The 24,256-nt window shown below is 41.0% G+C and overlaps 2 protein-coding genes across 4 annotated transcripts; both read left to right on the forward strand.

The window, feature by feature from the left end:
• Positions 1 to 2,184: 2,184 nt before the first annotated feature.
• Positions 2,185 to 11,381, forward strand: CASP10 (caspase 10). 2 transcript variants are annotated; one of them, XM_069022152.1, is made up of 8 exons: positions 2,185 to 2,263; positions 4,412 to 4,750; positions 4,896 to 4,995; positions 5,565 to 5,700; positions 6,533 to 6,621; positions 8,076 to 8,181; positions 8,929 to 9,433; positions 9,918 to 11,381. In XM_069022152.1, exons 2-8 carry the CDS (start codon positions 4,437 to 4,439, stop codon positions 10,087 to 10,089), a joined length of 1,422 nt encoding a protein of 473 aa, XP_068878253.1. In that variant the 5' UTR covers positions 2,185 to 2,263; positions 4,412 to 4,436; the 3' UTR covers positions 10,090 to 11,381. The 2 variants fall into 2 exon arrangements, with proteins under 2 accessions (XP_068878253.1, XP_068878250.1); XM_069022149.1 differs by having other exon boundaries at positions 2,186 to 2,506.
• A 447-nt stretch (positions 11,382 to 11,828) lies between these two features.
• Positions 11,829 to 23,732, forward strand: LOC138113625 (caspase-8-like). 2 transcript variants are annotated; one of them, XM_069022159.1, is made up of 8 exons: positions 11,829 to 12,998; positions 16,198 to 16,527; positions 17,002 to 17,107; positions 18,120 to 18,258; positions 19,716 to 19,804; positions 20,446 to 20,557; positions 21,593 to 22,082; positions 22,855 to 23,732. In XM_069022159.1, the coding sequence occupies exons 2-8, from the start codon at positions 16,217 to 16,219 to the stop codon at positions 23,000 to 23,002; spliced, it is 1,395 nt and encodes a 464-aa protein (XP_068878260.1). In that variant the 5' UTR covers positions 11,829 to 12,998; positions 16,198 to 16,216; the 3' UTR covers positions 23,003 to 23,732. The 2 variants fall into 2 exon arrangements, with proteins under 2 accessions (XP_068878260.1, XP_068878262.1); XM_069022161.1 differs by lacking the exon at positions 11,829 to 12,998 and adding an exon at positions 13,789 to 13,891.
• The last annotated feature ends 524 nt before the right edge of the window (positions 23,733 to 24,256 follow it).

The raw sequence follows: 24,256 nt of genomic DNA on the forward strand, positions 1-24,256 counted from the left end.
ACCAAGAATCCCGCCATGTACCTGACAGTGTTGTCCAAAAGTTGCTTGAGCTCTGTCAGGGTTGGCACTGTGACCTATTCCCTGGGGAGCATGTTCCAGTGCCCAGCCACCCTCTGGGTGAAGAACCTCTTTCTAAAATCTAACCTAGCCCTCCCCTGACACAGTTTCATTTCTCGAGGCCTGTCACTGGTCACCAGAGACAAGCAGTCAATACCTCTGCCCCTCTGCTTCTCCTCATGAGGGCGTTGAAGACTGCAGTGAGGTCTCCCCTCAGCCTCCTCCAGGCTGAACAAACCAAGTGACCTCAGCCTCTCCTCATAGGGCCTCCCCTCAAAAACACTTAGCAGGTTTCTGTGTCCCTCCATACACATCATAGGGACTGTCTCTTCTTGCTGTACTGCACACATAAAATTTAAGTCTAGAAATGGATGAAGGGTGTGGACTGCATCAAGTTCTCCATGTATTGCAGATAGTGAAATTATTTCAGGTTAAATGATCCTTTAGCCAAAAGAAAAGGGGGAAGAGAATTTTGGATCCATCATGATTTTAGGGTGTTAACACAAGAACATAAAGAGTGACATGCTGGTGAAATTTCATGGTCTTAGACTGCCAAAATGTCTAGTTTTCAGAGCCTACTATTGAAGGAGATAAAACAAGTTACTCTGCTCCTGCGTTGTCAGAGCTTGGAATAAGGCTGTCAAAGTCACTGCTCCACGGCACTTAATTTCAGGTTTGGTTTCTGATAACTGGAATAGAAATTTCTGTAGTTCTGTATGTGCTGTATATATGGAAGAGGGGAAAGAGAATTGGCAGAATGTAAGTGATGCCTTTAAGTGGCTTGGAAGGTGTATTTATGAGGCAGGAGATTCAGTGGTTTGTCCCATATTTAAGTTGCATGGTTTTTCTCAGCCACCTACACTGACGTGGCTGAGCCATAAATTGAGTTTACTTTGCACTGTTACATATTTGTGTATTACAGTGATTGCCAACTCATCATCCAAAAAAGAAGTTATGTTCAAGAGGAAGTTACAGTGCTAGCACTTGTAGATGGAACATGTTGTATGGCTGATCTCCCCTTTCAACTCTGCATAAGAAGTGACTCCTATTACAGATCTCTGAGTCAGAGAAGCTTTTTATGGGAGTTACTGAAAATTCTTTTCTGGTCTCCAGAGTTTTTAAGTTTCTGACATGCAGGATGGCATGGCTGAGAAAAGGCTGCTGTCTGTGTGGATTATCTATGTTCCATTTAAACTAAATCCCCTGTACTGAATTATTTGACAGCTTTTCTGTGGCTGGTTTGAAGAATGTCTATTTTTCAGCTTCTGTATTAGAAACAATGAAACACTATAATTCAATTCAAATGCTGGGTTTCAAGCTGATATTCTGAATAAAATTTCTGTATGCAGTCAGACTGATTGTCCCTGTCTCCTTCTAGACCATAGAATGACTCTGAAATTCTTGGTCTGTTTATCCTGTAGACCTCTTTAACTTGTTAAATTTGTCTGTGAATTTCTCCAGCTCTATAAAAATGAGCTGACTTAATAAAGGACAGCAAGCCTTATAGTTTCAACAGGTAACTCGGCTGCTCTTGGTGTGTTGGGCAACAACTTTTGGCATGAGCAAGGAGACGCTTCCCATCCTGTCTCCATTGACCCGAGCTTGTGGGGGGTACGGATGACCCCGGAGATGCTGAAGGCCCCGAGGAGCCTGCACTGAGCAGAGTCTGCTCACTTTCCTCCTCCTCCCGTTGCTGCAGCGGACACACAAACCCGCATACAAATTGGTATGGCGGCCCTCTCCCACAAGCACTGCTCTTCAAGCTTCCTTCCGGTGGGAAAACAAAAAAATAATGTGCCTAAAATGTTTGAGGCCCTTTTGCGATGTAGCCTGCTTTAAAATGGCTTGGCAGCAAAAGCGAGACGAATTACTAGTCACGTCGTGCACTTGGCACCGGAGGCGCTGCCTGAAGCTTTTTCCCGGGTCCCTTGCAGCGTTCCCCGGCGGGGCGGTGCCGCCGCGCTTCCTGCAAGCCCCGCGGCCGCTGCCAGCCGTGCCCGCTCCCGGGATGTGGCCCGGCTCCTTCCCTGACATCCACCTAGTCCCGCTTTCCGCCCTGCTGCTGGCACCGCCTCCTGCCTCGGGCGGGCACTGGGCACGCCCCGCCGGCCCGCGGCAGGCCCCAAAAGGGACCGCGAAAGGAGCCGCGAACCGCTGCCCCGGATAGCTGCGGGGAGAGGGCTCGGGATTGGAATTCGTGTGAGAGGTACCAAAAAGGGGGGCTGAAATTGAGAGGGAACGAAGGAAGGCTCCATCTCCCGAGCCCAGAGCCTAACTCCCGCTCTCGTTTTGTGTGGCTGCTCCCGGCTGCCCGCGCGGCCTCCGGGATACTCCTCTCCCACGTGGGCTTCCGGGCTCAGCTTCTGGCATCCCGGGCGCTCCGGGCCTTTGCATTATATTTACATCTTTGGGGCAGTGCTCCAGTCAGTAAAACTTTATAAAGAAAAAGGTAATTTTACAATCCTTATCCTGCTTATTTTAAATGATTTTCCTTTTCTGAGGCTATATCTCAAAGCATACGTAAGAGGCGCGGACTCGTTACTTTTCTGTGTCGATGCCCTGCCAGGGCCAGCTGTGAATGTGCGGGTGAGCCGCGCCAAGCCTGGGCAGAGAGCAGATCCTGCGCCCTCGTGTGTTGGTGCTGGGTGTTCAGCATCACCTAGTTTTACCGGATTCTTTGCTCGCTTTCCTTTGCTTTAGGACTCTTGGTTTTTACCATGATGTCTTTCAGTGACCTGTAAAATGCATGAAGCGATAGAGGATTTTAAAAACCCCATAGCAGTAAGCTGAGCAGCGGGAGAGCTGGCGGTATCATTGTAGTGCTGGGAGAGGTGGCCAGGCCAGCCCAGCCTGCCCCCCGTCCAGAGGCAGGGAGGAAAGCTTATGGACACCTAACAAGTGAGGAGAAGTCTTGAAGGTATTCCAAACTCAAGCAGGAAGTGTCTGAAACGAAAAAACTTTACCAAGAACGGTAGCAACACGGACTTGGAAACTATTTTAAAGGTAGATGAAGGAATTTGAGCGGGATCAAGGTGCTGCACCTGGGTCAGTGCAATCGCAGATATGAATACAGACTGGGAGAAGAAGCCACTGAGAGCAGCTTTGCAAAGAAGGACTTGGGGGATTATTGTGGATGAAAAGCTGGACATGAGCCAAAAGTGTGCACTCGCAGCCCAAAAGACTGTCCCCATCAAAAACAGCATCGGCAGCAGGTCGAGGAAGGTGATTCTGCCCCTCTGTTCTGCCCTTGTGAGACCCCCCCTGGAGTGCATCCAGCTCTGGGGTCCTCAGCATAGGAAAGATGGGGACCTGATGGAGTGGGTCCAGAGGAGAGCCATGAAGATGATTGGGGGATGGAGCACCTCTGTTTGTGAAGACAGGCTGAGAACTGGAGTTATTGAGCACAGGGAAAAGAAGGCTCCTCTGTGCCCCCACAGGCTATGATATCCTCTTTGGTTTTTCTCATCCCAGGTGTTTCAAAGGTTTTGGATTTATAGGTGCTGTCCCTACTTTGCTTTCCTGATACTTTTCTTGTGCTTCCTCATGTAGAAACCTTTGCTTCCAGCTGTTCTAAACATAAGATTGAAGACCTACCAGCCAGAAGGCACTGAAGCACCTTTTTACCTATTTAACCTTCCACAGGCAGACTAGAACTGCCTAGGCTACATGGAAGAAGTTGGTGTAGTGGAAGGTTGATCAGTCTCTATTAAACCTCAGTAAGACTGAGTTGCTTGTGCAGAGCCTATTTAGACTGAGCATTGAGTGCTATTACATTTTAACTGAAATTTACTTATAAGGGAGGCTTATAAGGGCTTTTCTATGCCAAATGTCATATACAACCTGGAAGCAAGGTAAGACTGGGAGTGGATGGATATTCCACAGCTTCAGCTTGCGTGTCAGCCTCGTAACAGAGGAACACCTCTGTGCTACAGCCAGAGAAGAAGCCCTTGGACTACGGATCAAAGAATATGCATGAACCACTGTGCTGTCTCCATCAATAGCAGTAATAAGTTACTGCAGGGACTCCTTCCAGTTCCAATGGAGAGAAGCAAAGATCTAAATGTGGAAGATGTTTAAAAGAACAGGAAACTCAGACCTTGAAGTCATCCAGCACAGTTTTTTGCTCAGACAAGAGCTAACTTCCATTATAGACTGGGTTGTTTGAAGCTTCTGCCAAATCTAGTCTTTTTTGTAGTCTTGTATTTAGAGAAGGAAGTAAATTTCAAATTTATTTAAAACCTTTATTTATTAAAAGGTAATTCAGGGCTTCCAAGCAGTCATTGGGTAAAATTTTAGTAGAAGGATTGCTATATTGAAGATGCAAGTGTTACTAGTGTTTGCTTTTTGCTTTCAGGCAGAGAGACTGTTGTTCCAGCACCATGGAGGATGATGTCAGCTTGAAGTTCCGTCAGCAGCTTTTGCTTATTAGCGAAAATCTGGTGACTGAAGATGTAGCAGCTTTAAAATTTCTCTGTACTGACTTGCTCCACCACAGAAAACTAGAAGGTGTGAAGTCAGCACTAGACATCTTTAAGCTTCTTATGGCTCAAGAATATCTGAATGCAGAAGACACTTTCCTACTAGCTGAACTCTTATACAGAATTAAGTGTCACTCCTTGCTCGAGAAACTTGGTTACACCAAGGAGAAAGTACAAGAACGTCTGCATGAGAAGGGAAGAGTATCTCCATACAGGTAAGCTTGCAGTGGAAATCTATTCCCTCCATTACTGCTATCTATGACATACTGTTTTTTCCTTTCCATTTTTGAATTCTTAGATTGCCATTGATTTTTACACCATCTTCTGTTCCACTTTTATCTCACTGGATCTCTGTTACAGGCAGATGCTGTATGAACTGTCAGAGAATATCACCAATGAGATGTTGAAGGAAATCATATTCCTCCTGCAAGAGCATCTTCCAAAGCGATGGATAACTCTTGTATGTGAGGAGTGAGCCAAATGTGTATATGGTGGGAAGGGGGGAAATAGGAGCAAAAGTGTGAAAAGTGTTTGGCAGAATAGAGCTATAATATGCAGCTAGGCTGGTTGTGTTCATAGGGATAGCAAGAAGGAAGATGTTGACAGGTAAGAGTAGAATTTGGTCCCTTGTGCCAAGGTCAGTCACTGACAGTTCACTGTCTAGCATCAGATTATAAAAAAAGTGACAAATCAAATCTTTGTCCTGCTTGAGCCATATGCAAGGGAGATTCATGACCATGTGTCATTGGTACTGTTTCACAGCAGTGAAGCCTTCTTGAAGCCAAGAGTCATTAATACAGTTTGGGTGAATCTGTTTAAAAAAGACCATAGCAAATAATAACACAACCAGTGGCTTTCCATGAAGCAACATTTCTGCTTCAACAGTGATGTAAAATTGACTGTTTGGTCCTTGTTGGTAGGGAGCAAAGCAGATAATAATGTGATTGTTTGAGACAGACAGGGCTGAGAGGCATGTTTTGATTTCTAAGGAACAATAATTATATTTTACTCTCTCCTTTTGGCTGTCAGTCTGCTTTGGATTTGCTGATTTTATTGGAAAAACAGGGCCTTTTAACTAAATACAATGTACAGATACTGGAGGACGTCTGTGTGACCGTTTCACCTGATCTCCTGGAGACAATAAAGTGCTACAAAAAGGCAAAAGGTGAGAAATTCATAGTCTAGGAGTAGGTTTGCTAAAATGCAGGAAGCACTAGTTGGGTCTGGGCAACTGAACTTAAGGTCATATGTGTGTATTGCTGAAACAGGAGCTAGAGTGGCATAAATCTGGCATAGCAATTCCTAGCTTGCATTATTTCCTAGCTGATTCCATGAAATACAGGGATGTGCTGGAATATCTGAGGCCACACAGAGCAGCCCAGCACATATAGAACAGGCTGGGAAACTGAAAATCCCTTTATAGTTATGTCACACTTCTCCATTTCCCCATTAATAGTATTGAGATGATGACAACTGTCCTGTAAGAGGCACTGTGTGATCTATGAATGTGCACTACATAAAGGCAGTTGCCTGCTAATAGGCTGGCAGGACAAACTGAGTGTGTGCATATGTGTCTGCTACATGGGCTATGAGCATACAGGTGATTTCTGTTCTTATATTAAGAAAATATGAGATTTATAAGTGATTCAGGAGTCTTCATAAATACAGTTGATTTCTAAGCTGATTTCCAGATGAAAAAATCATTTGAATGTCTTGGGTAGAATCTATCCTTGTACCATGGATATCTTTGTTCTGCAGTATCAATACAAATAGAAGCTTTGCCTTTGTCACAAAAATATATTTAATGAAAATAACTGGAAAACATTCAGAATAGATCCATTGACCATGACTATGCTGTCTTGTACGGAGGAATCATTCCTTGCAATGAAACAGTATTTCAAATACAAAAAGTGATGTATTGTAGCTAAACTCCTTTTTGCTACGTCCACAAATATTGGATTTATCTTCATAAATATCTATGCTGGGGTTTTTTCTAGATAACAAGGCAGCTAATTTTACACAAGCCTTCCCTGAACTAAACCTGGAGCTACGTGGAGAATTCAGCAATGTAGAAAATGAATCCAAGGTTTGAGACAATCTCTTAAATCCTTTTTGAATACCTAGAGATGTGAGGTCTTCATCCTCTCCCAAATGACATTTATCATGCAAGGACATGTGAGATATCTGTATGTCTCGTAAAGTTTCTTGACTTGACTGATAAATTGGCATGTTTCAAAGAATATTTTAACCTTGGAGGCTAGAAATTTAGCAATATTGAAAGGTGTGTTGTAGGCAAAATGGGCATAATACCTTTGAAGTTATTCACACACTAGTGCATGTGCTTATCGTCCTGATAAAGGCAAAACAGTTTGCATTTGTCTAAGTTGTGCATTTTGGAGATGGCAGTAGAATGTGCAAGACAGAGACAAATGGAGCTTCACAGTTCTCACTTTTTGAATTTGGCTTAGAAAAGGCCTCAGGGCATCTTGAAATTAGAAGTGATAAGGGGTAGCATGCAAAGCCCTTGTTTGAAAGATTAAAAGGAGGCAAGAGATTTTAGTAAGCTATTGCAGAGGTCTTGGTACATGAGAAGAGATCTCTTTTGTGAGATCCCTCCTTAGAAGCCTTATGTGCACTCTTTACCAGAGCAGTGGAACCATTGAATTCTCCCTCTGGCCTTTACTTTGTGATGACCATGGATATTGAAGGAACAAGTTGCTCCATTTGTTTATAGCAATTTAATTCCTTGAAGTGCAGTGCTATGACATCCTTTCATCACCTGATGTTTGGACTGCTGTAGCAAAGCTGTTGAAGGAACTTGGAGCGCTGCCTTCATTTTGTTCTACTAAAATGCACAAAAGGAGGTGTGTATTGCTCTCTAGTGAGCAGGAAGGGACTGCAGTGGATGGAGTTTTTTATTTCAACCCACAGTTGGATTTAAATACATGGTACTTGAAGTCTTGGTACTTTTAATCTTTAAAAATGTTCTTTTTTAACAGTGGGAGGTAATTTTAAGTCTTAGCAGAAAAACTGGTAGTGTGGTAGGTTTATGCACTTCTGAGATTTCTGTTCTGCTTGTATCCTTTTCCAGTGGATCAGTATGAATCGCCTGCTCCAGGTATTCATTACTGTTCTCAAAAAAAACTAACTCAGATGTCTAATATCCCATGGTTCCACTGTGAATCCTCTGCCACGAAGCTAAAATATTGTTTTGACATTGGAAAGGGTTGGGAACTGCTGTCCCCATCACCAGCTCAGATTGCAGAGTTTGGCTGCTGAATCCTGCCTTTTGCATACAGATGAGAACCCAAATGCTAAACCCTTCTTCTACAGTTTGATAGGATGGTGACAGTGTGCTTGGAGTTCCACTGATGTTTTTTCACACAAGGAGGCACCATTGAATTCCAGATGTTCAAAAACAGCCCACAGTCTTAGGTGCCTCTAACTCTGGGATGCCGATTTTGAGACATGTTAAGGAAATATGAGTAAGTTGAATAAATTTGTTGAAACTGTAAGCTTTTTTTCTTCTCCTTTCCACAGAATATGACAAGCTACAAAATGGATGGACCACACAGAGGATTTTGTCTCATTATTAATAATGTTAACTTCAATAGTTCTCAGAGGAAGGGTTCTTGCAAAGATGCTGGTAAGTTACTGAAGTGAGATTTTTGGAGGATTAGTCTCTGTTTCCCCAGGTGAGTTGATTATGTAGTATTGCTCTGTATTTTATCGTGTATGGTTAATTAATATTCTAACAGAGTAAAATGTTTGATAAGTGTTAAATTGTCATTTATGTATCCTAGGGGAGGAAAGGTTAAAGGACAAGTAACCACTGGGTTTTTCAGTTCGATCATTCTTGAATAATTTTAAGAATCTCTTTTTACTTATCCTTTATCTACAGCTATAGTAAAGAACTAAAACTAAACTAAATTAAACCATCATTCTCCCTAATATAATGCAAAATTCCATAGTCAAGCAACTCATACTTATTACTTTGTTCTGCTTTCTCTATTTATCTCTTATGCATGGAACTCTTAATAGTCAAAACTGCACTTGGAAAATAATGATGTGAGGAAGTTTTCAAAAGATCTTATCTGAAACTGGGCAAGGGCAGATTCTTCGTGTTTTCAAATGTCATTTGTGTGCTCACTTACAATGACAATGAATGCACTATTTTCTGAAACTTTTCTAGAAAAACCCAGGAACTCTGTGTTTGAGCTGATGCTGTCTTTTTTTATTCCAGTTAACCTTTAGTTGGTACTAGTGTGAGGATGAATCTGCAGAAGGGTCAGGGTGTAAGGTCTTTCCCCCTCCAATATTAGCTTGCATGGTGCCTTCATAAAATGTTTTTCTCTTGCCTTAAATTTTCCTTTTATCTTTCATTTATTTACAGAGCAACTGGAGAGAGTATTCACATGGCTTGGTCTGGATGTGAGGACATACACAGATCTGACGTCTGGGGATATTAGAAGTCTCATGCAAACTTGGCAGCATTTACAAGATCACAAAGACAGGAACTGTTTTGTATGTTGTATTCTATCTCATGGAGAGTCAGGAGCAATCTACGGGACAGATGAGAAACTTGTATTAATACGCACCCTTATGTCCCACTTCACTGCCAGTCAATGTCCCCACCTGGCTGCAAAACCCAAACTCTTCTTTATCCAAGCATGCCAGGGTAACAAAATACAGCGTCCTGTCCATCTTGATACTGATGCACAAACTCCTGACCTGTCTTCCATGCAAGAGAGCTTTCCTCTTTTTGAAAGTATTCCTGAAGAGGCCGATTTCCTCCTAAGCATGGCCACAGTTGATGGTTATGTCTCTTTCCGGCACATTGAAGAGGGTACTTGGTATATTCAGGCCCTCTGCAGCAAGCTACAGTTGTTGGTACCAAGGTAAATACTTGGCTTAGTGCTCTGATTAAATTTTTCTTCTCCAAAGGCAGTTCATCTAGGAACACCCACCCATGTTCTAAGGTGGACGGCATTAGTTAAACTGATGATTTTACACTGATAAATTTACATTAACACTGCTAGTACCATACATGTAATGTGAAGAATGTGAAGTTTATTGTGAAAAAACACTCAAGACCTCACATCTATAATCTTCAGGCGGCGCAGTTTCTTAGGTGGATATAGGTAAAAATATTTTATTCCACTATTTTTCTTTATTGGTTGAATTAAGCAAGACAGAGCAAAAAAAGGTCTTAGGTTTTTAATATGACTCAAATGAGAACAAGAGAAATTTGGAGAAAAGGATGTGTTTTCTTTTTTGTGTTTTAAATGTTCATACTGTATCTTCTAGCTGGTCAGGGAGATGTTAAGTGGATTGCCATCTGCTCACTAATAAGTAAATTTTTTTGCTCTCTTTTGGCTGTAGGGGTGAAGATATTTTGTCAATTCTTACACAAGTTAACGAAGACGTGGCCAGACGTGTTAGCCCTTCAGGGACAAAGAAGCAAATGCCCCAACCAGCATATACCTTCAGAAGAAAATTTATATTTCCAATACCTACAGCCCCTCCACCTTCAGAGCAACATCAAGGCTTTTAAAACAAATCATTTTATCATCTCATTTAAATGCAGTTTATCACACTACCTGTTTTAAGACAGCCAAAACCCTGAGGATTTGTTAGCTTTGATGCAAGGTCTCATAAATTTTTTGTCAAACAAACTGTGAAACTGGAGGAGATACAATTAAAACAATCCATGTGCCAGCTATTTACATCATCTATATATTCAGAGTTATCAGTGTTGGAAGAACCACGCTTCTGACATGTTAAACATTTTTGTACCTGCACAGGCTGCAGATACAAAAGGTTTTTTTCTGGCAGCATTGGGGTTGCATGTAAGCTTTCATATCTAAACCAGGATTGTTAATGGTCTGGTTTAGTCTCATCATGTTTTATTTTGCAGGCTAACAATTTTAAATCCTGTTTCTAATTCCACTAGCTATGTTCATAGAGAGAAAAAAGTGGGAATGAAGAGACAAAACCTTTAGTAGTAAGTGGAAAAGAATTTCTTTTCCTCTCTAATGAAACTTAATAAAGAACCAGTTACCAACTGAAATCACCCATTTGTTCCACAGTGCACACTGATACCCTCAAATAGCTAATACAAACTTCATGTACAGTGAAGTTTTCCAAAACTGAGTAAAGCCAAAGTGCTGCCTGTTACTCCCTCTGTGAAACCTTGTGAACTTTTATTTCCCCATCACTTCTGAGAAAATTTAGGATAGAAGATTTGCATGCCATGAAATACAGCAGTCAGATTAACTTTGTTAAGCATTACATTTTTTAATTATTGTTTATTGGTTTAGGATCTAAAATGCAGCCATTTGAGAAACAAGGCTCCTATTGACTAAGCTGCTAACAGAATTTTGTGAGTTAACTGAAATAATGCTGTTTTGTTATGAGCATTTATTATGTATGCCTGTGTCTTTCCTGTTTGTTACTGCATTAAATGCATACATTTTAAGAGCTTGGTGAGATAAAAATTATTTATTGGGGTAAGGCTTATCCTTGTTTCTGACTGATTCCTGCACTTTGGCTGCATGAATCATTGAGGTTTTAGCTGCTTCAGGGTTTAAGCTGAAGTGAAACTTTATCAAAACACTCGTTATATATGATTAGCAATACCTTAAGGTGGAGATTTGAGAGAGTACTGTCTAGTGCTATCGGGTACAATTTCTAGCTTGCACTGTTTTTAGGAGGGGAGTTCTGCATCATACAGAGCATTGAAATGCAGCCAGTTTTCCAAAACATTATGGTCCCTTTATGATAATGAAGTGATAACTTGTGTGGCCCATTGCATTTTAAGTCTTCTGTGTTAGCATGGCTGCCACACTTGAAGTTACATTTATGCCACAGATAAAAAAATGTTTTGTCCTTTAGTGGAATATATAACATTGGGATGGAATTGTGATGTTTCTGGCTTGCAGTTACTGTTCAAACTTGATGCACTCATTTTGCATGTTTAGGAAACAAATGAATTTTTTATCAGTATGGAGTAATCATTGACCTTGTTTTGCAGACTCTTGTTTTCATTTTTAGTTTGGTAGACAGGGAATGTCATTGTGCTATCTCACTTTCTCTGTAGAAACTTCTGCCTGGGTAATCTCCAGTTAAATCATAGGTAGGTAAAGGCAGTCAGAAAGAGTCTGAGCTGACTTCTGCCTTGAGTTCCCTAGGGGGGGAAGGATCCACACTTGTGAAGTGTGAGAGACTGCTAAAGTCTCCCTTGCTCATAAGAAGTTTGTTTAAACAAGGTTTCCACTACCCTAATTTAGCCTATTTAGTGTGAATATTTTACTTGTGTGTGTTGAGTGCTGTGTTTATGTGGCTGCACACTGTAATACCTGGCTGCATGCAGTGGGACTTGTCAGCACAAGCACTGGAACTGCAGCTGCTATCCAGCCAGTTGGGCATTTCTATGTGATCTCCTGCAGTGTATTGTGAGGTGGAAGTTTGAAACTCTTGGTGAGAGTAGGTCAGTGTTGTACAACTTAAATATTCATCATTCCTTGCTGTCCACATGGTACACCTTCCCTGTAACTCTGGTGACACAGAGCTGTGCCAGAAAGAAACCAGTGTCAAACAAACACACACACAAACGGGGTTGGTTGCTGTTGAGGCTTACTGATAGCATACAGACACATGCACGTGTGTGCTCTCCACCTACAGAATTAAGGAAGGGCTGTGTCTTGTGCAGCCCCTATATAGACAGATTTAAGTGGAACTAGTGTAAGAAGAGCCTTTTGGGGAAGTTGGTATCTTGGTACGGTCATGATCTTAAAGTGGAAATCAAGTTTCTAGTATCCTGTCCCTCCTGTCATTTTTGTGCAGGAGCTATGTTTCCCACCTTATGCCAGTGCAGGCCACAGTCACTACAGTTGCTGCTGAGCAGGCAGGAGCCTCAGCAGTTTTTCTTCCTCAAGATCACCCTTTCTACAGAGATTAATTTTTGGCAGGCTGCACAAGGAAAAGATTGGGTCACTGAGACAGTTCTGGGGGAAACCAGAGTGCAGGGGAGCCGAGGGAAATTAGGGAGACTAATTTAACAAAAGGAGAGGAACATTTCCAGGACAGGCGAGAGAGGAAGAAATGAAAAGTGAAACTAGTAGTGCCAAAAGGGGTGGTCCTTCAAACTGCTGTATGAGAGGAGAAGCCATTATCTATTTGTCACAGCACATATCACGGCATGCTGGGTCTTTCATAGTGCAACTGAAGTCTTGGTTCAGGTAAAACACAGAAGAAATGATGGAGGGAAATAGATGTTGAGACTTGAAATGACGTGGAGACAAACATTTTGGACCTGAAGATGAAAGAGTACTTGGAGTGTTCCTCTGTGCTGCTCCCAGCCTTTGGATTATGGCACAATTCCTGCCACTGAAACAAGGTTTTCTGATCTGTTACAAGAGAGTGTCTTTTGGAAGGAATTTGTACGCCTCATTCTATCAAAGGGTATGTTATAATTTTGAGTTTGTAAAGATAGATAGGTTAAAATCAATGAATGGCTGTTTTCATTGCAAAATTTTAACAATTTTGGCTCTCCTAATTCTCCCTTCATAATGCTGCCTTGAGAGTCTTTCGAGAGTCTGGTAGCCATACTGAGCACTGTTCTGTTTCCTGCTGCGTGGAAGATACCAGCGACTTGCATGCTGGGAACCTTTTCATCGAAGGCTGAGTTCTTTACTTCAAAGAGAGTGAAGATGTAAAAAGTCAATTATTGTTCAAATTCTCCTCTAAAAGGGGTAGTATATTACATAAATAATTTCTGAAAAATGCTTAGTTGTTGAGTTCTCTGTATTTACTGAGTGCTACTACTGAATTTGGTGCTAATAGTTAACTTGTTTTAATTTAAGAAATATCTTCCTGATAAAAATAAGCTAGGGTGAGTTGGGGAGGGACTTTGGAGAAAGGGGGTAAGTCATGGCAGGTCTGGTGACACAGCAGGACAGTGGGACTGAGATATTCTAAATGAAAAGACATAATTGATTCAGCCATCTTGCACCGTCCTTGTATGTATGAGAGCAAAAGAGCTGAGCTGTGCTCTTTGCTAGAAAGCACAAGGTATGCTGCTTAGTGTGTTGCCTTAAAAACAAAACCTGATTACTTTCATGGCTTGTTTACCATTTTTTTCTCACAAGTTCTGTAATAATCAGTTCTCTGAAAATCAAAGTGTGAAGTAGGGATCTTCTGCTTTATTAACATTTTATTCCATTGTAACACACTTCCTGTAAGTCATGTGACAATACCGTATCATATAAAAGGCAGTACTTTTCCTCAAACTTTAGAGACTGGCTGTCTCACTTTTTTCAGGATTGTTCTGGCACTCCTCCAGCCTGTCTTCCCATGTAAGTGATGTAAAACTATTATTATTATTATTATTATTATTAATTTTACTTGTTGTATCAGTTGTGTCTTTAAGTTAGTAAACTGGGAGAAAAATGGCAGTTAAATATTGTTTTAATTGTGCTCCCTGTAATTACAGACAGGCTTAAATGTAGCATATAGGTGGCACATCTCTTCTAAAACTGCAATAATTTGATGGGTTTGAAACTTACAACCTTTGAGAAGTAAAATGAAAATTCCCTTTACAAGAAAGATTTGCTCTTATTAGCAATATCCCTTGTATCTTAAAGTAAAGGCATTATTTATGTGAGACATAACTTCATAACTAGCTACCAAGAAAATATTATTCTTTCCTGTGGGGTTATAGAAATATAGTCAGGTAATCACTGAATTGTGAGGTTAAGCATGCTACTGGTTTATATGGGCTGAATTATATGGATTGTTGCCTGTTTAAAAGTTTGGTTTGAATGGATTTAAAGAAAACAGTATTTTGCGGCAGAACATGAATTGTATGTGCTGTGTCACAACACGTTTTGCTGTTTTATCAGTTTGTTTGAAATGCAGAGGTTTGAGATTCAGTTGTACATTAACTCTTGCTAACCAACAGAATGCTGCCAAGAAGGGCATGCCACAAAAAGCTCCTTTGCTGTAGAGTGGTCCTTGGAGGAGAGCAGAATACAAATGTCTGCTAATTATTATTACCAGTTAGTCAGCTGGGCTACCTTGGAGTATTGGTATTGAAACATTTGCAGTAGCAGTAAGTAAAATGGATTACGGTATTCCAGTAGAACTTCCAGTAGGAAGTTTTCTTTTGTCATTGTTGACTTTTTGGTCTCAAACATTCTGAGTATTGCTACAGGAAAGGCGTGATCAGAGGAGAAGGTCCTGTGGCAGTGGCCAGCACTGTGCTGAGCCAATTCCCTGCTCCCCCCTGAGACTCGTGCTCCGTTCCCCCAGCCTAGCTCACTTCCTGTGGGCTGTGCACACATGAACAAAATGCACAAGTCTAATTTAGACAGTGGGCATGCACCAGGTTAACTACAGCAGGACATGGATTGGGCACACACCCCCTCCCCCCATCTTCTCTGTCTTTTCTCTGTCTCTCTTTCTCCATCTCCAGACTATCCATGAGGCAGCATAAACACAGGATCTAAGGACTGGTGATCTGTTTTCCTTTCTTCCCTTTCTTGGCTTGCAAAGCTATAATGTTTTACCCCATATTCCATTTTGAAGTTTGTTGTGGGAGGGAGGAGCTTGTGGAGATTTTTGTGGCTTGTGAGACAGCACCTTTTGTTGAGTGTTGTGGCTTGTGAGCCAGCACCTTTTGAGGCATTTGTTGTGGGAGTTGTGAAGTGTACTGTGCAAAATTAAGGGCTTGTTAGCCTCCACTCTTGTGGAAGTGTATTGTATAAATACAGCCTGACAAGAATTTATAACAAACACCAAAGTTTCCATGGGTCATCACATCAGCAGAAGCAGGTCCTTTAAGTGTCATTTGGAAGGCTTGCACTTGGTATTTTCTAACTTTCTCTTGTGCTCAAAAGTTGAATCCATAAGCCAAGTTTAATATTTCTAAAGCTGATGGAGAAAGTGGAGGAGAAGGGAAGTGCTATTTCATGCTCAGTGAAACAAAGATAGTTTGATAGGAATTCTGACTTTTTAAAAAGGGTTGACATGATCTGTATTTGCTTTTAATACTACAAATTAATGGAGAGCTGGGAACTGAGTTTTATTTGATGCAGATAAACCAAAACAGGAAGAGGTGCTTTGGGTATGCTGACCAGAAGCAGTAAAAAAAGAAAGGAGAAGCCGGATGGCTTAGAGTAGCTATACTCATGTGGACTCTTAGTGTTGTTATGATGTAAAACCTTTGTTGTGGTGTAAAATTTGGCAGTCTCATTTATTACATAGTCTATACTTCAGATGGACAAGTGGCTGTTTCTCCCAAATGGTCTCAAACTTCAAAAAAACCCAAAACCAAACAAAACCAGCAGCAGCCTGCCCAGATTGTACATCCTGTACATTGGTACTTCCCACTGTCTAGACACACCATAGGAGGCAAGAATGATCTATGACTTTCTCTGGTAATGTCACTTAGTACAGAGGTTTTAATATTCTTTGTCAAGTCCAGAGAACTGAAAGAGTTAAGCATCAAAGCTATGATAGCAAGACAGCCTGTCTCTATTGAAGTACTTCTGATTGCACGTGTTTATTTTGGGCTATTCTACGTGATGTGATAGCTCTTACATAAATCATGTTGATGCACTAGTCTTACTGACACATGAAATCAACTGCTGTTTGTGTTTAGATCCAAATCCTGATGTGAAATGAGTAGAGACTTCCACAAACTGCTTTTTGAAGTTTCTGAGGCTTTGGTCACAGATGAACTGTCAGCTCTTAAGTTCCTCAGCCTGGAACGTGTTCCCAGGAGGAAGCTGGAAGCCATCCAGGAGCCCAAGGCCTTCTTCGAAGTGCTGCAGGAGAAAGACATGATCGGAGTGGGGAACCTGTCCTTCCTGAAGGAGCTGCTCTACCGCATCGGGCGGATCGACCTCCTGACTGCCCACCTGGGCTCCAGCCGGGAGGAGATGGAGAGAGAGCTGCAGCTCCCGGGCAGGGCACAGGTGTCAGCTTACAGGTAAACACAGAAGCATGCAGAATGCGTGTGTAACTCCATTTATTACACACAAATTCCTGCCATTGTGAGTTTTACATTTTGCAGTTCAAGTGTTTAATTGTGGTGTTTACTTCTTATAGCTTTCTTGAAGGTCTCTTTTGTAGATGCTAAAAGGGCTGGCAGAGAGATTTTCCTATTTTTTAGAGACACCTGTGGAAACTCTCCTTTCTCACGCTAACTGGCTGGGAAAATGGTTTAAGGTTTTGTGAACTATACTGCAGGTGCAGGCTGTTTGTCTTTGTTTTCCACACTGGGAAAAATATTTTGGAAATGGATGTTATGCCGTTCAGCCAATCGCTCTGGGAGGCACTCTTGTGAACAAAGCTATATAAGCTGATTTATATAATTAAATACAGCCACTTCTGGCCTTTGAACCCGATCCTGGACTGTGTTGTTCTTGGTACAACAGTGACACTCTCTGTTCTTTATTGTCAGGCAACTGCTATATGGAATTGCAGAGGACTTGACTCCAGAAGATGTCAGAAGTGTGAAGTTCCTGCTCCAAAAACAATTACCAAAGAACAAGCTCCAGGAAAATGCTGTATGAAAAGTGATCTTGAGAAGTTTTTGGCAAGGCTAGTTCAGAGTCCTCTAGTTCTTGTAAGAAGGGAGGAAAGAGAAAGCAGTCTGCAGTCACGAAAATCTGATTTGAGAGAATTGTGATGTTAGTTGCTGTGTGAAAGAATGGACCCTTATTTTTTTCATTGTCTCTCTTTTTTGCTCTTCTGATTCTATTTTCTCTCCACCACCTGTTTCCTTAATCTTGTCTTCTTGCAAAATCCATCATACTCTTCCTTTAATCTTTGCTTGGCATTTATAAGACAAATGTTTTTATAAGACATGTGCTATACCTAAGAAGAGTGATGTTTGCTAAAGAAAAAACAGTGTTTTGGAGATAGAAAATTGAATTCTAATGTGAGTTCAACCACATATTTTTGTGTGTCAATGGGTAAATTTTCTTCTTTATTGTAATTAACATATTGTTAACTTTCCCCCCAAAGTATTAAAAAGTTGGGTGGGTGAGTTTAATATTTGTAAGTAATGAGCAGTGTTATAAAAATGCTTGGTATTATTAAGGACTTTCCTTAAAAGTCCTATTTGTATTGTGGCACCTACAGGAAAATTAGCAGATTTACCTCCAACTTGGTGGACAATTGAGCTTTAATAAACAAAATTAGTGCTGAACAGCCTTTCTGTAATAGAAAATGTGAAATGGCATAGCTAAAGGACTTCTTAACATCACTTCAGAACACAAAGCACAACAGGATGTCATGTTATCCTCATCAGTGCTTTCTACTGCTGAAACAGAGCAGGATAGCCTAGTTATAGGCAGTTTCTAATTGCCCTGCTTTAACCTTAGTGATGATGTGTTTATTCAGTTGCATTGCATCTTGACCCTTGCTTTAATGAGGTTTGGAGGAAGAAGTAATTGGTCTTTAGCTGGTCACTCTGGGAATGAGGATGTTGTCTTCTGCCCTGTTGCAGAGGTGCCTGATACTGCAGTTATTGAAGGTCACTGGATGAGTTTGGGTTATGTGTTTTTGTTTTACCAGTCAATGTTGCAGGTCTTTCTGGAAATGGAAATAAATGGGATAATTAAAGAAGATAACCTGACAATGCTGAAAGATATATTACAGGGATTTAGAGCTGACTTAAAGAAAAAAATTGATGCCTATGAAGAAAAAAGAAAAGGTAAATTTATTTCATTTGCTGTTTAAGAACAGAGCTGGGGTCTTTTGTGGTTTTTATGGCTCCATCCTTGGCAGCTTAGAAGTCCAGCAATAAGAGAGAGACCTGATGGTGATGCCTTGATTTGGCATCTGTGGATAGGCAGAACGGCTCTGGAGAACTGTGGTTTCTGAAGTTTTCTGCTACTTCATATCCCATCCTGGATTCTTGTATCTATCCTTGAAATATGTTCTGTGCCTTGTAAATGGTCTTCTTCTCCCTTCTTTTTGGCTTAAATGTAATTTATCTGTTCAGGAAAAAGTGCAGTGCTGGTTTTGGACCAGCATAACCTCCAAGTCACTGTAAGAGACTGGAAGTGACAGCTGACTTGGGGAAACTTGTGTTGGGAGGTTGTCAGCATTATCTTCTGTTAGCCAGGCCCTTTGCTCTTAGTCAAAGGAAAGTCCCTGAAAACCAGGCACTTGGCTAAAAGTGTAGCTTTCTGTAACCAGATGGGAAATTTCAAGGACTTCAGTACATCTGTGCTATTGGAGCTGAGGTGGTGCCTTCTGGCACCACAGCTGAGTGTTTCTTTGGGAAGCAGGATTTCTCAGTCAATAACAACTTCTTTCTGAATGACTCAGGACGTGTGTTGCCTCAGATACATTTATACAGCCCATGCAGTCCCCTGCAGAGCTACCAGCTAGTTTCCCCTGTATATCTTTGTGCTGCTGTCCTCTGCTGGTGTCTAAAAGAGCAGAAGATAATTGCCAAGGCAGGCCAGTGCAAGCAAGTCCTGTGATAAGGGACTGGCTTTCCAGTACTACTGTTACTATTTTGCCCTCTTGATAAGTAGGAAAAAAGCATGTTGTGTAGATCTTGTTGCCCTGACAATTAAATTTCATTTAAACACATTTTTGTAACTTGTAAAATGGGTATTGTGATTTTGTTTCCTTGGTTAGAGTCATGGATTTGATGATTTCTTCACTTTTTTTCAGAAAGCTGTATGCAAATAAGTGCTTTGAGGAGATCTTTCATTATGCTGGTATTTTGCATCCTTGGTGCATCCACCCACACAGTAAAGTTCTCTGGAGAAGAGACAGTATCCTTAGAAGTAAATGGACCAGCATTTTGTACTATTGTACAAAAATAGATCTCTTCTTTCACTTATATATCCCAGAGTGGAGATGCTGGTGAATGGCTTGCCTGGGATGACTACTCACATTCAACCTTTTATTATCTGTATCTTACTACCAGTAAAAGAGCAGAGAAGCAATGGAGCACAGCCCTGCACAGCTTCTATAATTAACCAGTAGTCTGTGAAACTGGAGCCGTGCTTGGTCCAGCTCTACAAAATGCTGGTGTCTCACTGGGGTGAAAACCCCCTCCACCTCACTCCTTGTTTTGGGGTTTTGAGTGGTGAAATATGCTCAGTGGAAGATTTATCCTTTCAGTTCTAAAATGTTTTATCTTCTTCTTAGAAAATTATTCTAGGGAAGAAGTCCGCTATCCTGTGTCTGTGTCTGGGCATCCAGAGGAGCAAAGAGCAGAGGGGGAGGCACCACACCCGGTGAGAAATACCTCAAGATTACCCTTAAAGTATTTATCCAACTCCTGGGAGAGGGAGCATAAATTCATAACACTAAGTAGGTGAAACAGCCAAGAGGGAGGGGTTCTGGCTCTGTATGTAGGCCTTGAAACAATTCCTGTTTTCCAAACAAGACCAAGCCTTCTTTGTGGTTGTCAGCAACCTTTTAAGCAAGAACTGAATGAACAGCTGAGTGAAGAAAACCAATCCTAACAGTAATGGACACTGGGACATTACAGTCCTGGCCAGGATACTCCCAGACAGATGGGAAGGGAACAGCAGAACCTGCTACCTCACCGGAATCGCACAAGGACCCTCAGAGGGAATGGTGGGGTGCAGGAACTTTTCCTATGCACATACAAATTTGTGTTTCTGGATCCTTTGTCCCACGTCAAAATCACATCCTGACTGAGGAGAGAGAGGAACAGAGGATCAGGGAGACAATGCAGATTCCTCTCCTCTGTAGCTAGATTGTATCCTTAGGCTTTTCCTTTCTTGTTTCTTGGCCTGTGTGATTTTTTTTGGTGCCTGGATTATGATGGACCAGTAATCTGTATATAGTGTATTTCTCTTTTGAGTGTTTGGCTCTGCTTTCCTACCTGCTTTTTTTTTTGTTTCTGCAGTATGGGAAAATATATAAGATGAAAAATAAGCCCCATGGTTACTGTTTGATTCTTAACAACCACATTTTTAAAAATCCACGTTATAATAGAGAGGGAACATTGCAAGATGGAGGTAAGTACTTTTTAAATCCAATTACTGGTATGGGTTTTTTCTCTGATAATTCTCCAAAACAATTATCTAATCTTTGCTGTAAAGAAGAATCATGTCCATGGTACTCGTTGGCCTCCAGGGACTGGAGTGACAGTCACTGTAGCAATTGGAAATATGCCACTTCCAACATTTAGCTGATGGCTTAAAGAAGGATCTACTTTTTGTTCTAGGAAAAAAAACATGGTCTTAATTGGTTATATGTACAAGTAGTGAAAAAGTGATTATTATTCCACATTTCACGTTTTTGACTGCTTTTAATTCTTAGCTATTGTAGAAAAGTATTTTTAAGTCCTCAAATTCTCTTTAATGCTCAAATAAATGCTCTGTAATTTTCCTTAAAGCCTGTCTTCCTGCAAGTCACTTTTAAGATAAACAAGAGCAGAAAAGTAAAATCAGATTAATGAAAGGACATGTCACAGATACTTTAATTCCATCCAGCCAATTTATAGGCTGCTTTCTTCCCAGGTACTTTCTCTCTGCCCTTACAACAATTAGGCCACCATTTGCTGAGAAGTCTTCATGGCATTTGTGAGCAGATTATTCTGACTTCCTTCTTGCTGCATAGATCATTCTCACAGAATTAGGGACCTACTTCATTTAAAAGTGGTAGAATTTGTCATTCTAAAGAGGTGCTACTTCTTTAACTTGCCAAGTGTTGTTCTTAGGCATCTGAGACCACTATGCAATGCATAGTTAAAGCTTGCTTTAACACAGTAAACTTCACTAATTTGTACCGATACAACATATAATCTAAAACCTGTTTTTGTTTTAGATAGCATGATACTTAACCCAGTAGTGTTTAAAAAAATAAAACCAGGCAAATTAGGCATTTGGGTTTTTCTAATAGGATTTGGCAGGCTAAGAGCCAGTCAGGTGAGTTTATTGGTGGAATCTGAACACTTTGCTAATATCTGATCTACCGCACAGACACTGATGTTTCAGCATCTTCCTTGTCACTGTGTATGTTTAACAAGTTCCTTCTGATTTTTTCCCCAGAGGCAGTGAAGAGCGTCTTTAAGTGGCTTCAGTTTGAGACAGTTGAGTACATGGATCTAGAAGGAAAAAAACTAAAAGACACAGTTAAAGAATACAGCAAAAAAGATCATAGAAATATGGACTGTTTTGTTTGCTTCATTTTGTCCCATGGTGAAAAAGACAAAATCAAAGGCGTTGATGATGTGTGTGTAAATATTGAAGATTTAGTCTCCTGCTTCACTGGAACTAATTGTCCTTCTCTTGCTGGCAAACCCAAGGTGTTTATCATCCAGGCTTGCCAAGGCTCTCTAGGTCATCCATCTGTTACAGTAGAACCAGACTCTTCTGGACATCTTGAGGTGGATGCTACTCCTTTGACTTCCATTCCTGATAAGGCTGATATTCTGATTGGCATGGCTACAGTGGAGGACTATTTGTCCTTCCGCAGTCGTAGGACTGGCAGTGTTTACATTCAATCCCTCTGTGAGAAGATGAAGTTGCTTTGCCCACTGTAAGTATTATTTTAAATACTTGTACATTTGGGGTATAGCAGATGTGCATACTTAAGCATGCTGTGCTGAAACACAGTTTTGCATTTGTGCAGTTAATGCTTTTCACCTGCAGGACAGTGGAGAACAGTATTTCTTTTGAAATTGGGCATTGTTAGTCTTCTACAGATGAGCCAAAGTATAACTAAAGTATATATTATAAAGCATAATTAAAGTATATAATATAAAGTATATATTCCCCTGGTTCCTGTGACAAAACGAGGGTTGTAATGCTGCAGCATTACACGTAAACAAGTGTGTATATGTGTGTTTTTTAACATTTTTTGACTGATAAATGACACCTGATTAGAGGTGAATTTGTTGAGGGATTACACAGACAAAAACCCCCAGTGTTCCATAGTCATAACTTTCATTATTGCCTCCAACCCATCCCCTCATAAACTTCATTTAGAAAATAGAATTTCCCTTCAGATACCACTTTTTCATGGTGTCCAGAAGAAGACATGGAGAATGTATAGGTTTGTCTCTGTTTCATCTTAGTGACCTCTTCTGGCTGTAACCAAAGCAATGCTACATGGAGGTTGCTTTTACTTCCCCAAAACACACTGAATTCTGTGGTTATTCAATGGAATGTGCAATTTCAGTGGCAATAGGGTGAGGGAAGGTACCAGCCTTCCCTGGGATACTGCTTTATTGGAGCAAACACAGCTCACCTTCTTGGCTGAGCTGCAGTACCATGCGTTTCAATGTAAATTCTCTTCATTTTTGTTCAAGTGGTGTGGATTTCACAGCCATCCTGACAGAAGTGAACAACGAAGTGGCAGGAAGAGAATTAGAAGGATGTAAGCAGATGCCAAAGATAACATCAACACTACTGAAGCGACTGATCTTTGAAATTCCACAAGGAAAAGTAGACAACTAAGAATACAGTTGGTTAGGAATGACATCTGGAGTGGGCTTCGACAGGGAAGAGAATTTACATGAGAAATTATCTGGATCTACGTAGTAGCCCCAGTCCTTTAAGGAGGCATGGGACCTAAATTTTCCAATTTCCATATTGAATCAGTCTTCCGACATCTGGATCTGTAGCAGTCGGGTAAGGCTGTGGAAAACTACAGATCATCTGACTTTTTGTCCTGCAGAAGCAGTGGAGTATGTTCAGTCTAGGCTTTAAGTGAGAAAGCACTTTCAAGTAGTATTGTAAGAGTTACTGAAAATGTCAGTTACTGAAAGTGTCAGTCCCACTTGTGTCTGAGTTAAGTCCCTGAAATCTGAAAAAAAAGAACAGATTCAGAATGCTGGATCCATTCCCAGGCAGCGTGTGTAAGGTTGTAACTGCCTTACCCAGAGGTGAATAATTGTCTGTCTTTGGAAGCTATAACTGTTCATGGAAAATAACATCCTGCTCCAGAAGGACCAAAGCCCCATGATTATGTTAGTTTGGTTGTTTTCTTCTAAATATTTGGTTTGGTTTATGTCAGTCACTTACTTGAATAAGCAGCCCAGCTGTATACATTTTTCAATAGTAAAGGTTCTTACTTTGTTATTTCTCAGAGCTCTCAGGGCACAGTGTCATGAATGACTGTGGAATACTGGAAGGAAGTTCTGTAATCTTGTTTCTGTAACAATAAATTCTCTTTGTTTTTATATCACCTCAGTTTGCAGTGTGTTCCTTTCTTGGATGAGCTTTCTGAGGGACAATCAGTATGACAAACACTTTTACCTCAGCAGAGCATTTTGCTCTTGTTGGAGTGTTTGTTGGCAGCCACCCTGAGGGGTAGCAGATTGATATCCCTTCAACAGCAGCTGAGAGATGGGGAAAGAATAAGTTCAGAACATGATAATGGTAGCTGATGCCAGTAGGGCCATTCAGTAACTGCTTCCTCTAGGAAGAAACTTGCTGGAAGGTGGCAGATGCTCCAGAAGTGAAGTTGTGAATCTATAGCATTTCTGTTTCTTGTATTTCTCTGTCAGAGTTCAATACACTCAAACCAAGTTCTTTCAGGTATTCTACATGAGGAGGAATTGGATATCAAATTTACTTACTTGGTATATTTGGTGTTACATGGGATTTTGATTTAGTTGGGTGAGACAACCACATAGGTGTGCTCACCATCATGACACTGGACATTCCCAGTCACGGTGGAATGTGGGTAGAAGCTAGCTCAAGCTCATT

This window comes from Aphelocoma coerulescens, chromosome 7, assembly GCF_041296385.1.
Source record: "Aphelocoma coerulescens isolate FSJ_1873_10779 chromosome 7, UR_Acoe_1.0, whole genome shotgun sequence".
NCBI lineage: Eukaryota > Metazoa > Chordata > Aves > Passeriformes > Corvidae > Aphelocoma > Aphelocoma coerulescens.

Coding starts and splice junctions, on each gene's coding strand:
- CASP10 (XM_069022152.1), top strand. CDS start 4,437: ATGGAGGATGATGTCAGCTTGAAGTTCCGTCAGCAGCTTTTGCTTATT. Junction 4,751..4,895: donor GGAAGAGTATCTCCATACAG/GTAAGCTTGCAG, acceptor TCTCTGTTACAG/GCAGATGCTGTATGAACTGT. Junction 8,182..8,928: donor GGGTTCTTGCAAAGATGCTG/GTAAGTTACTGA, acceptor ATTTATTTACAG/AGCAACTGGAGAGAGTATTC.
- LOC138113625 (XM_069022159.1), top strand. CDS start 16,217: ATGAGTAGAGACTTCCACAAACTGCTTTTTGAAGTTTCTGAGGCTTTG. Junction 17,108..18,119: donor ACAAGCTCCAGGAAAATGCT/GTATGAAAAGTG, acceptor TTGTTTTACCAG/TCAATGTTGCAGGTCTTTCT. Junction 20,558..21,592: donor GGGAACATTGCAAGATGGAG/GTAAGTACTTTT, acceptor TTTTTTCCCCAG/AGGCAGTGAAGAGCGTCTTT.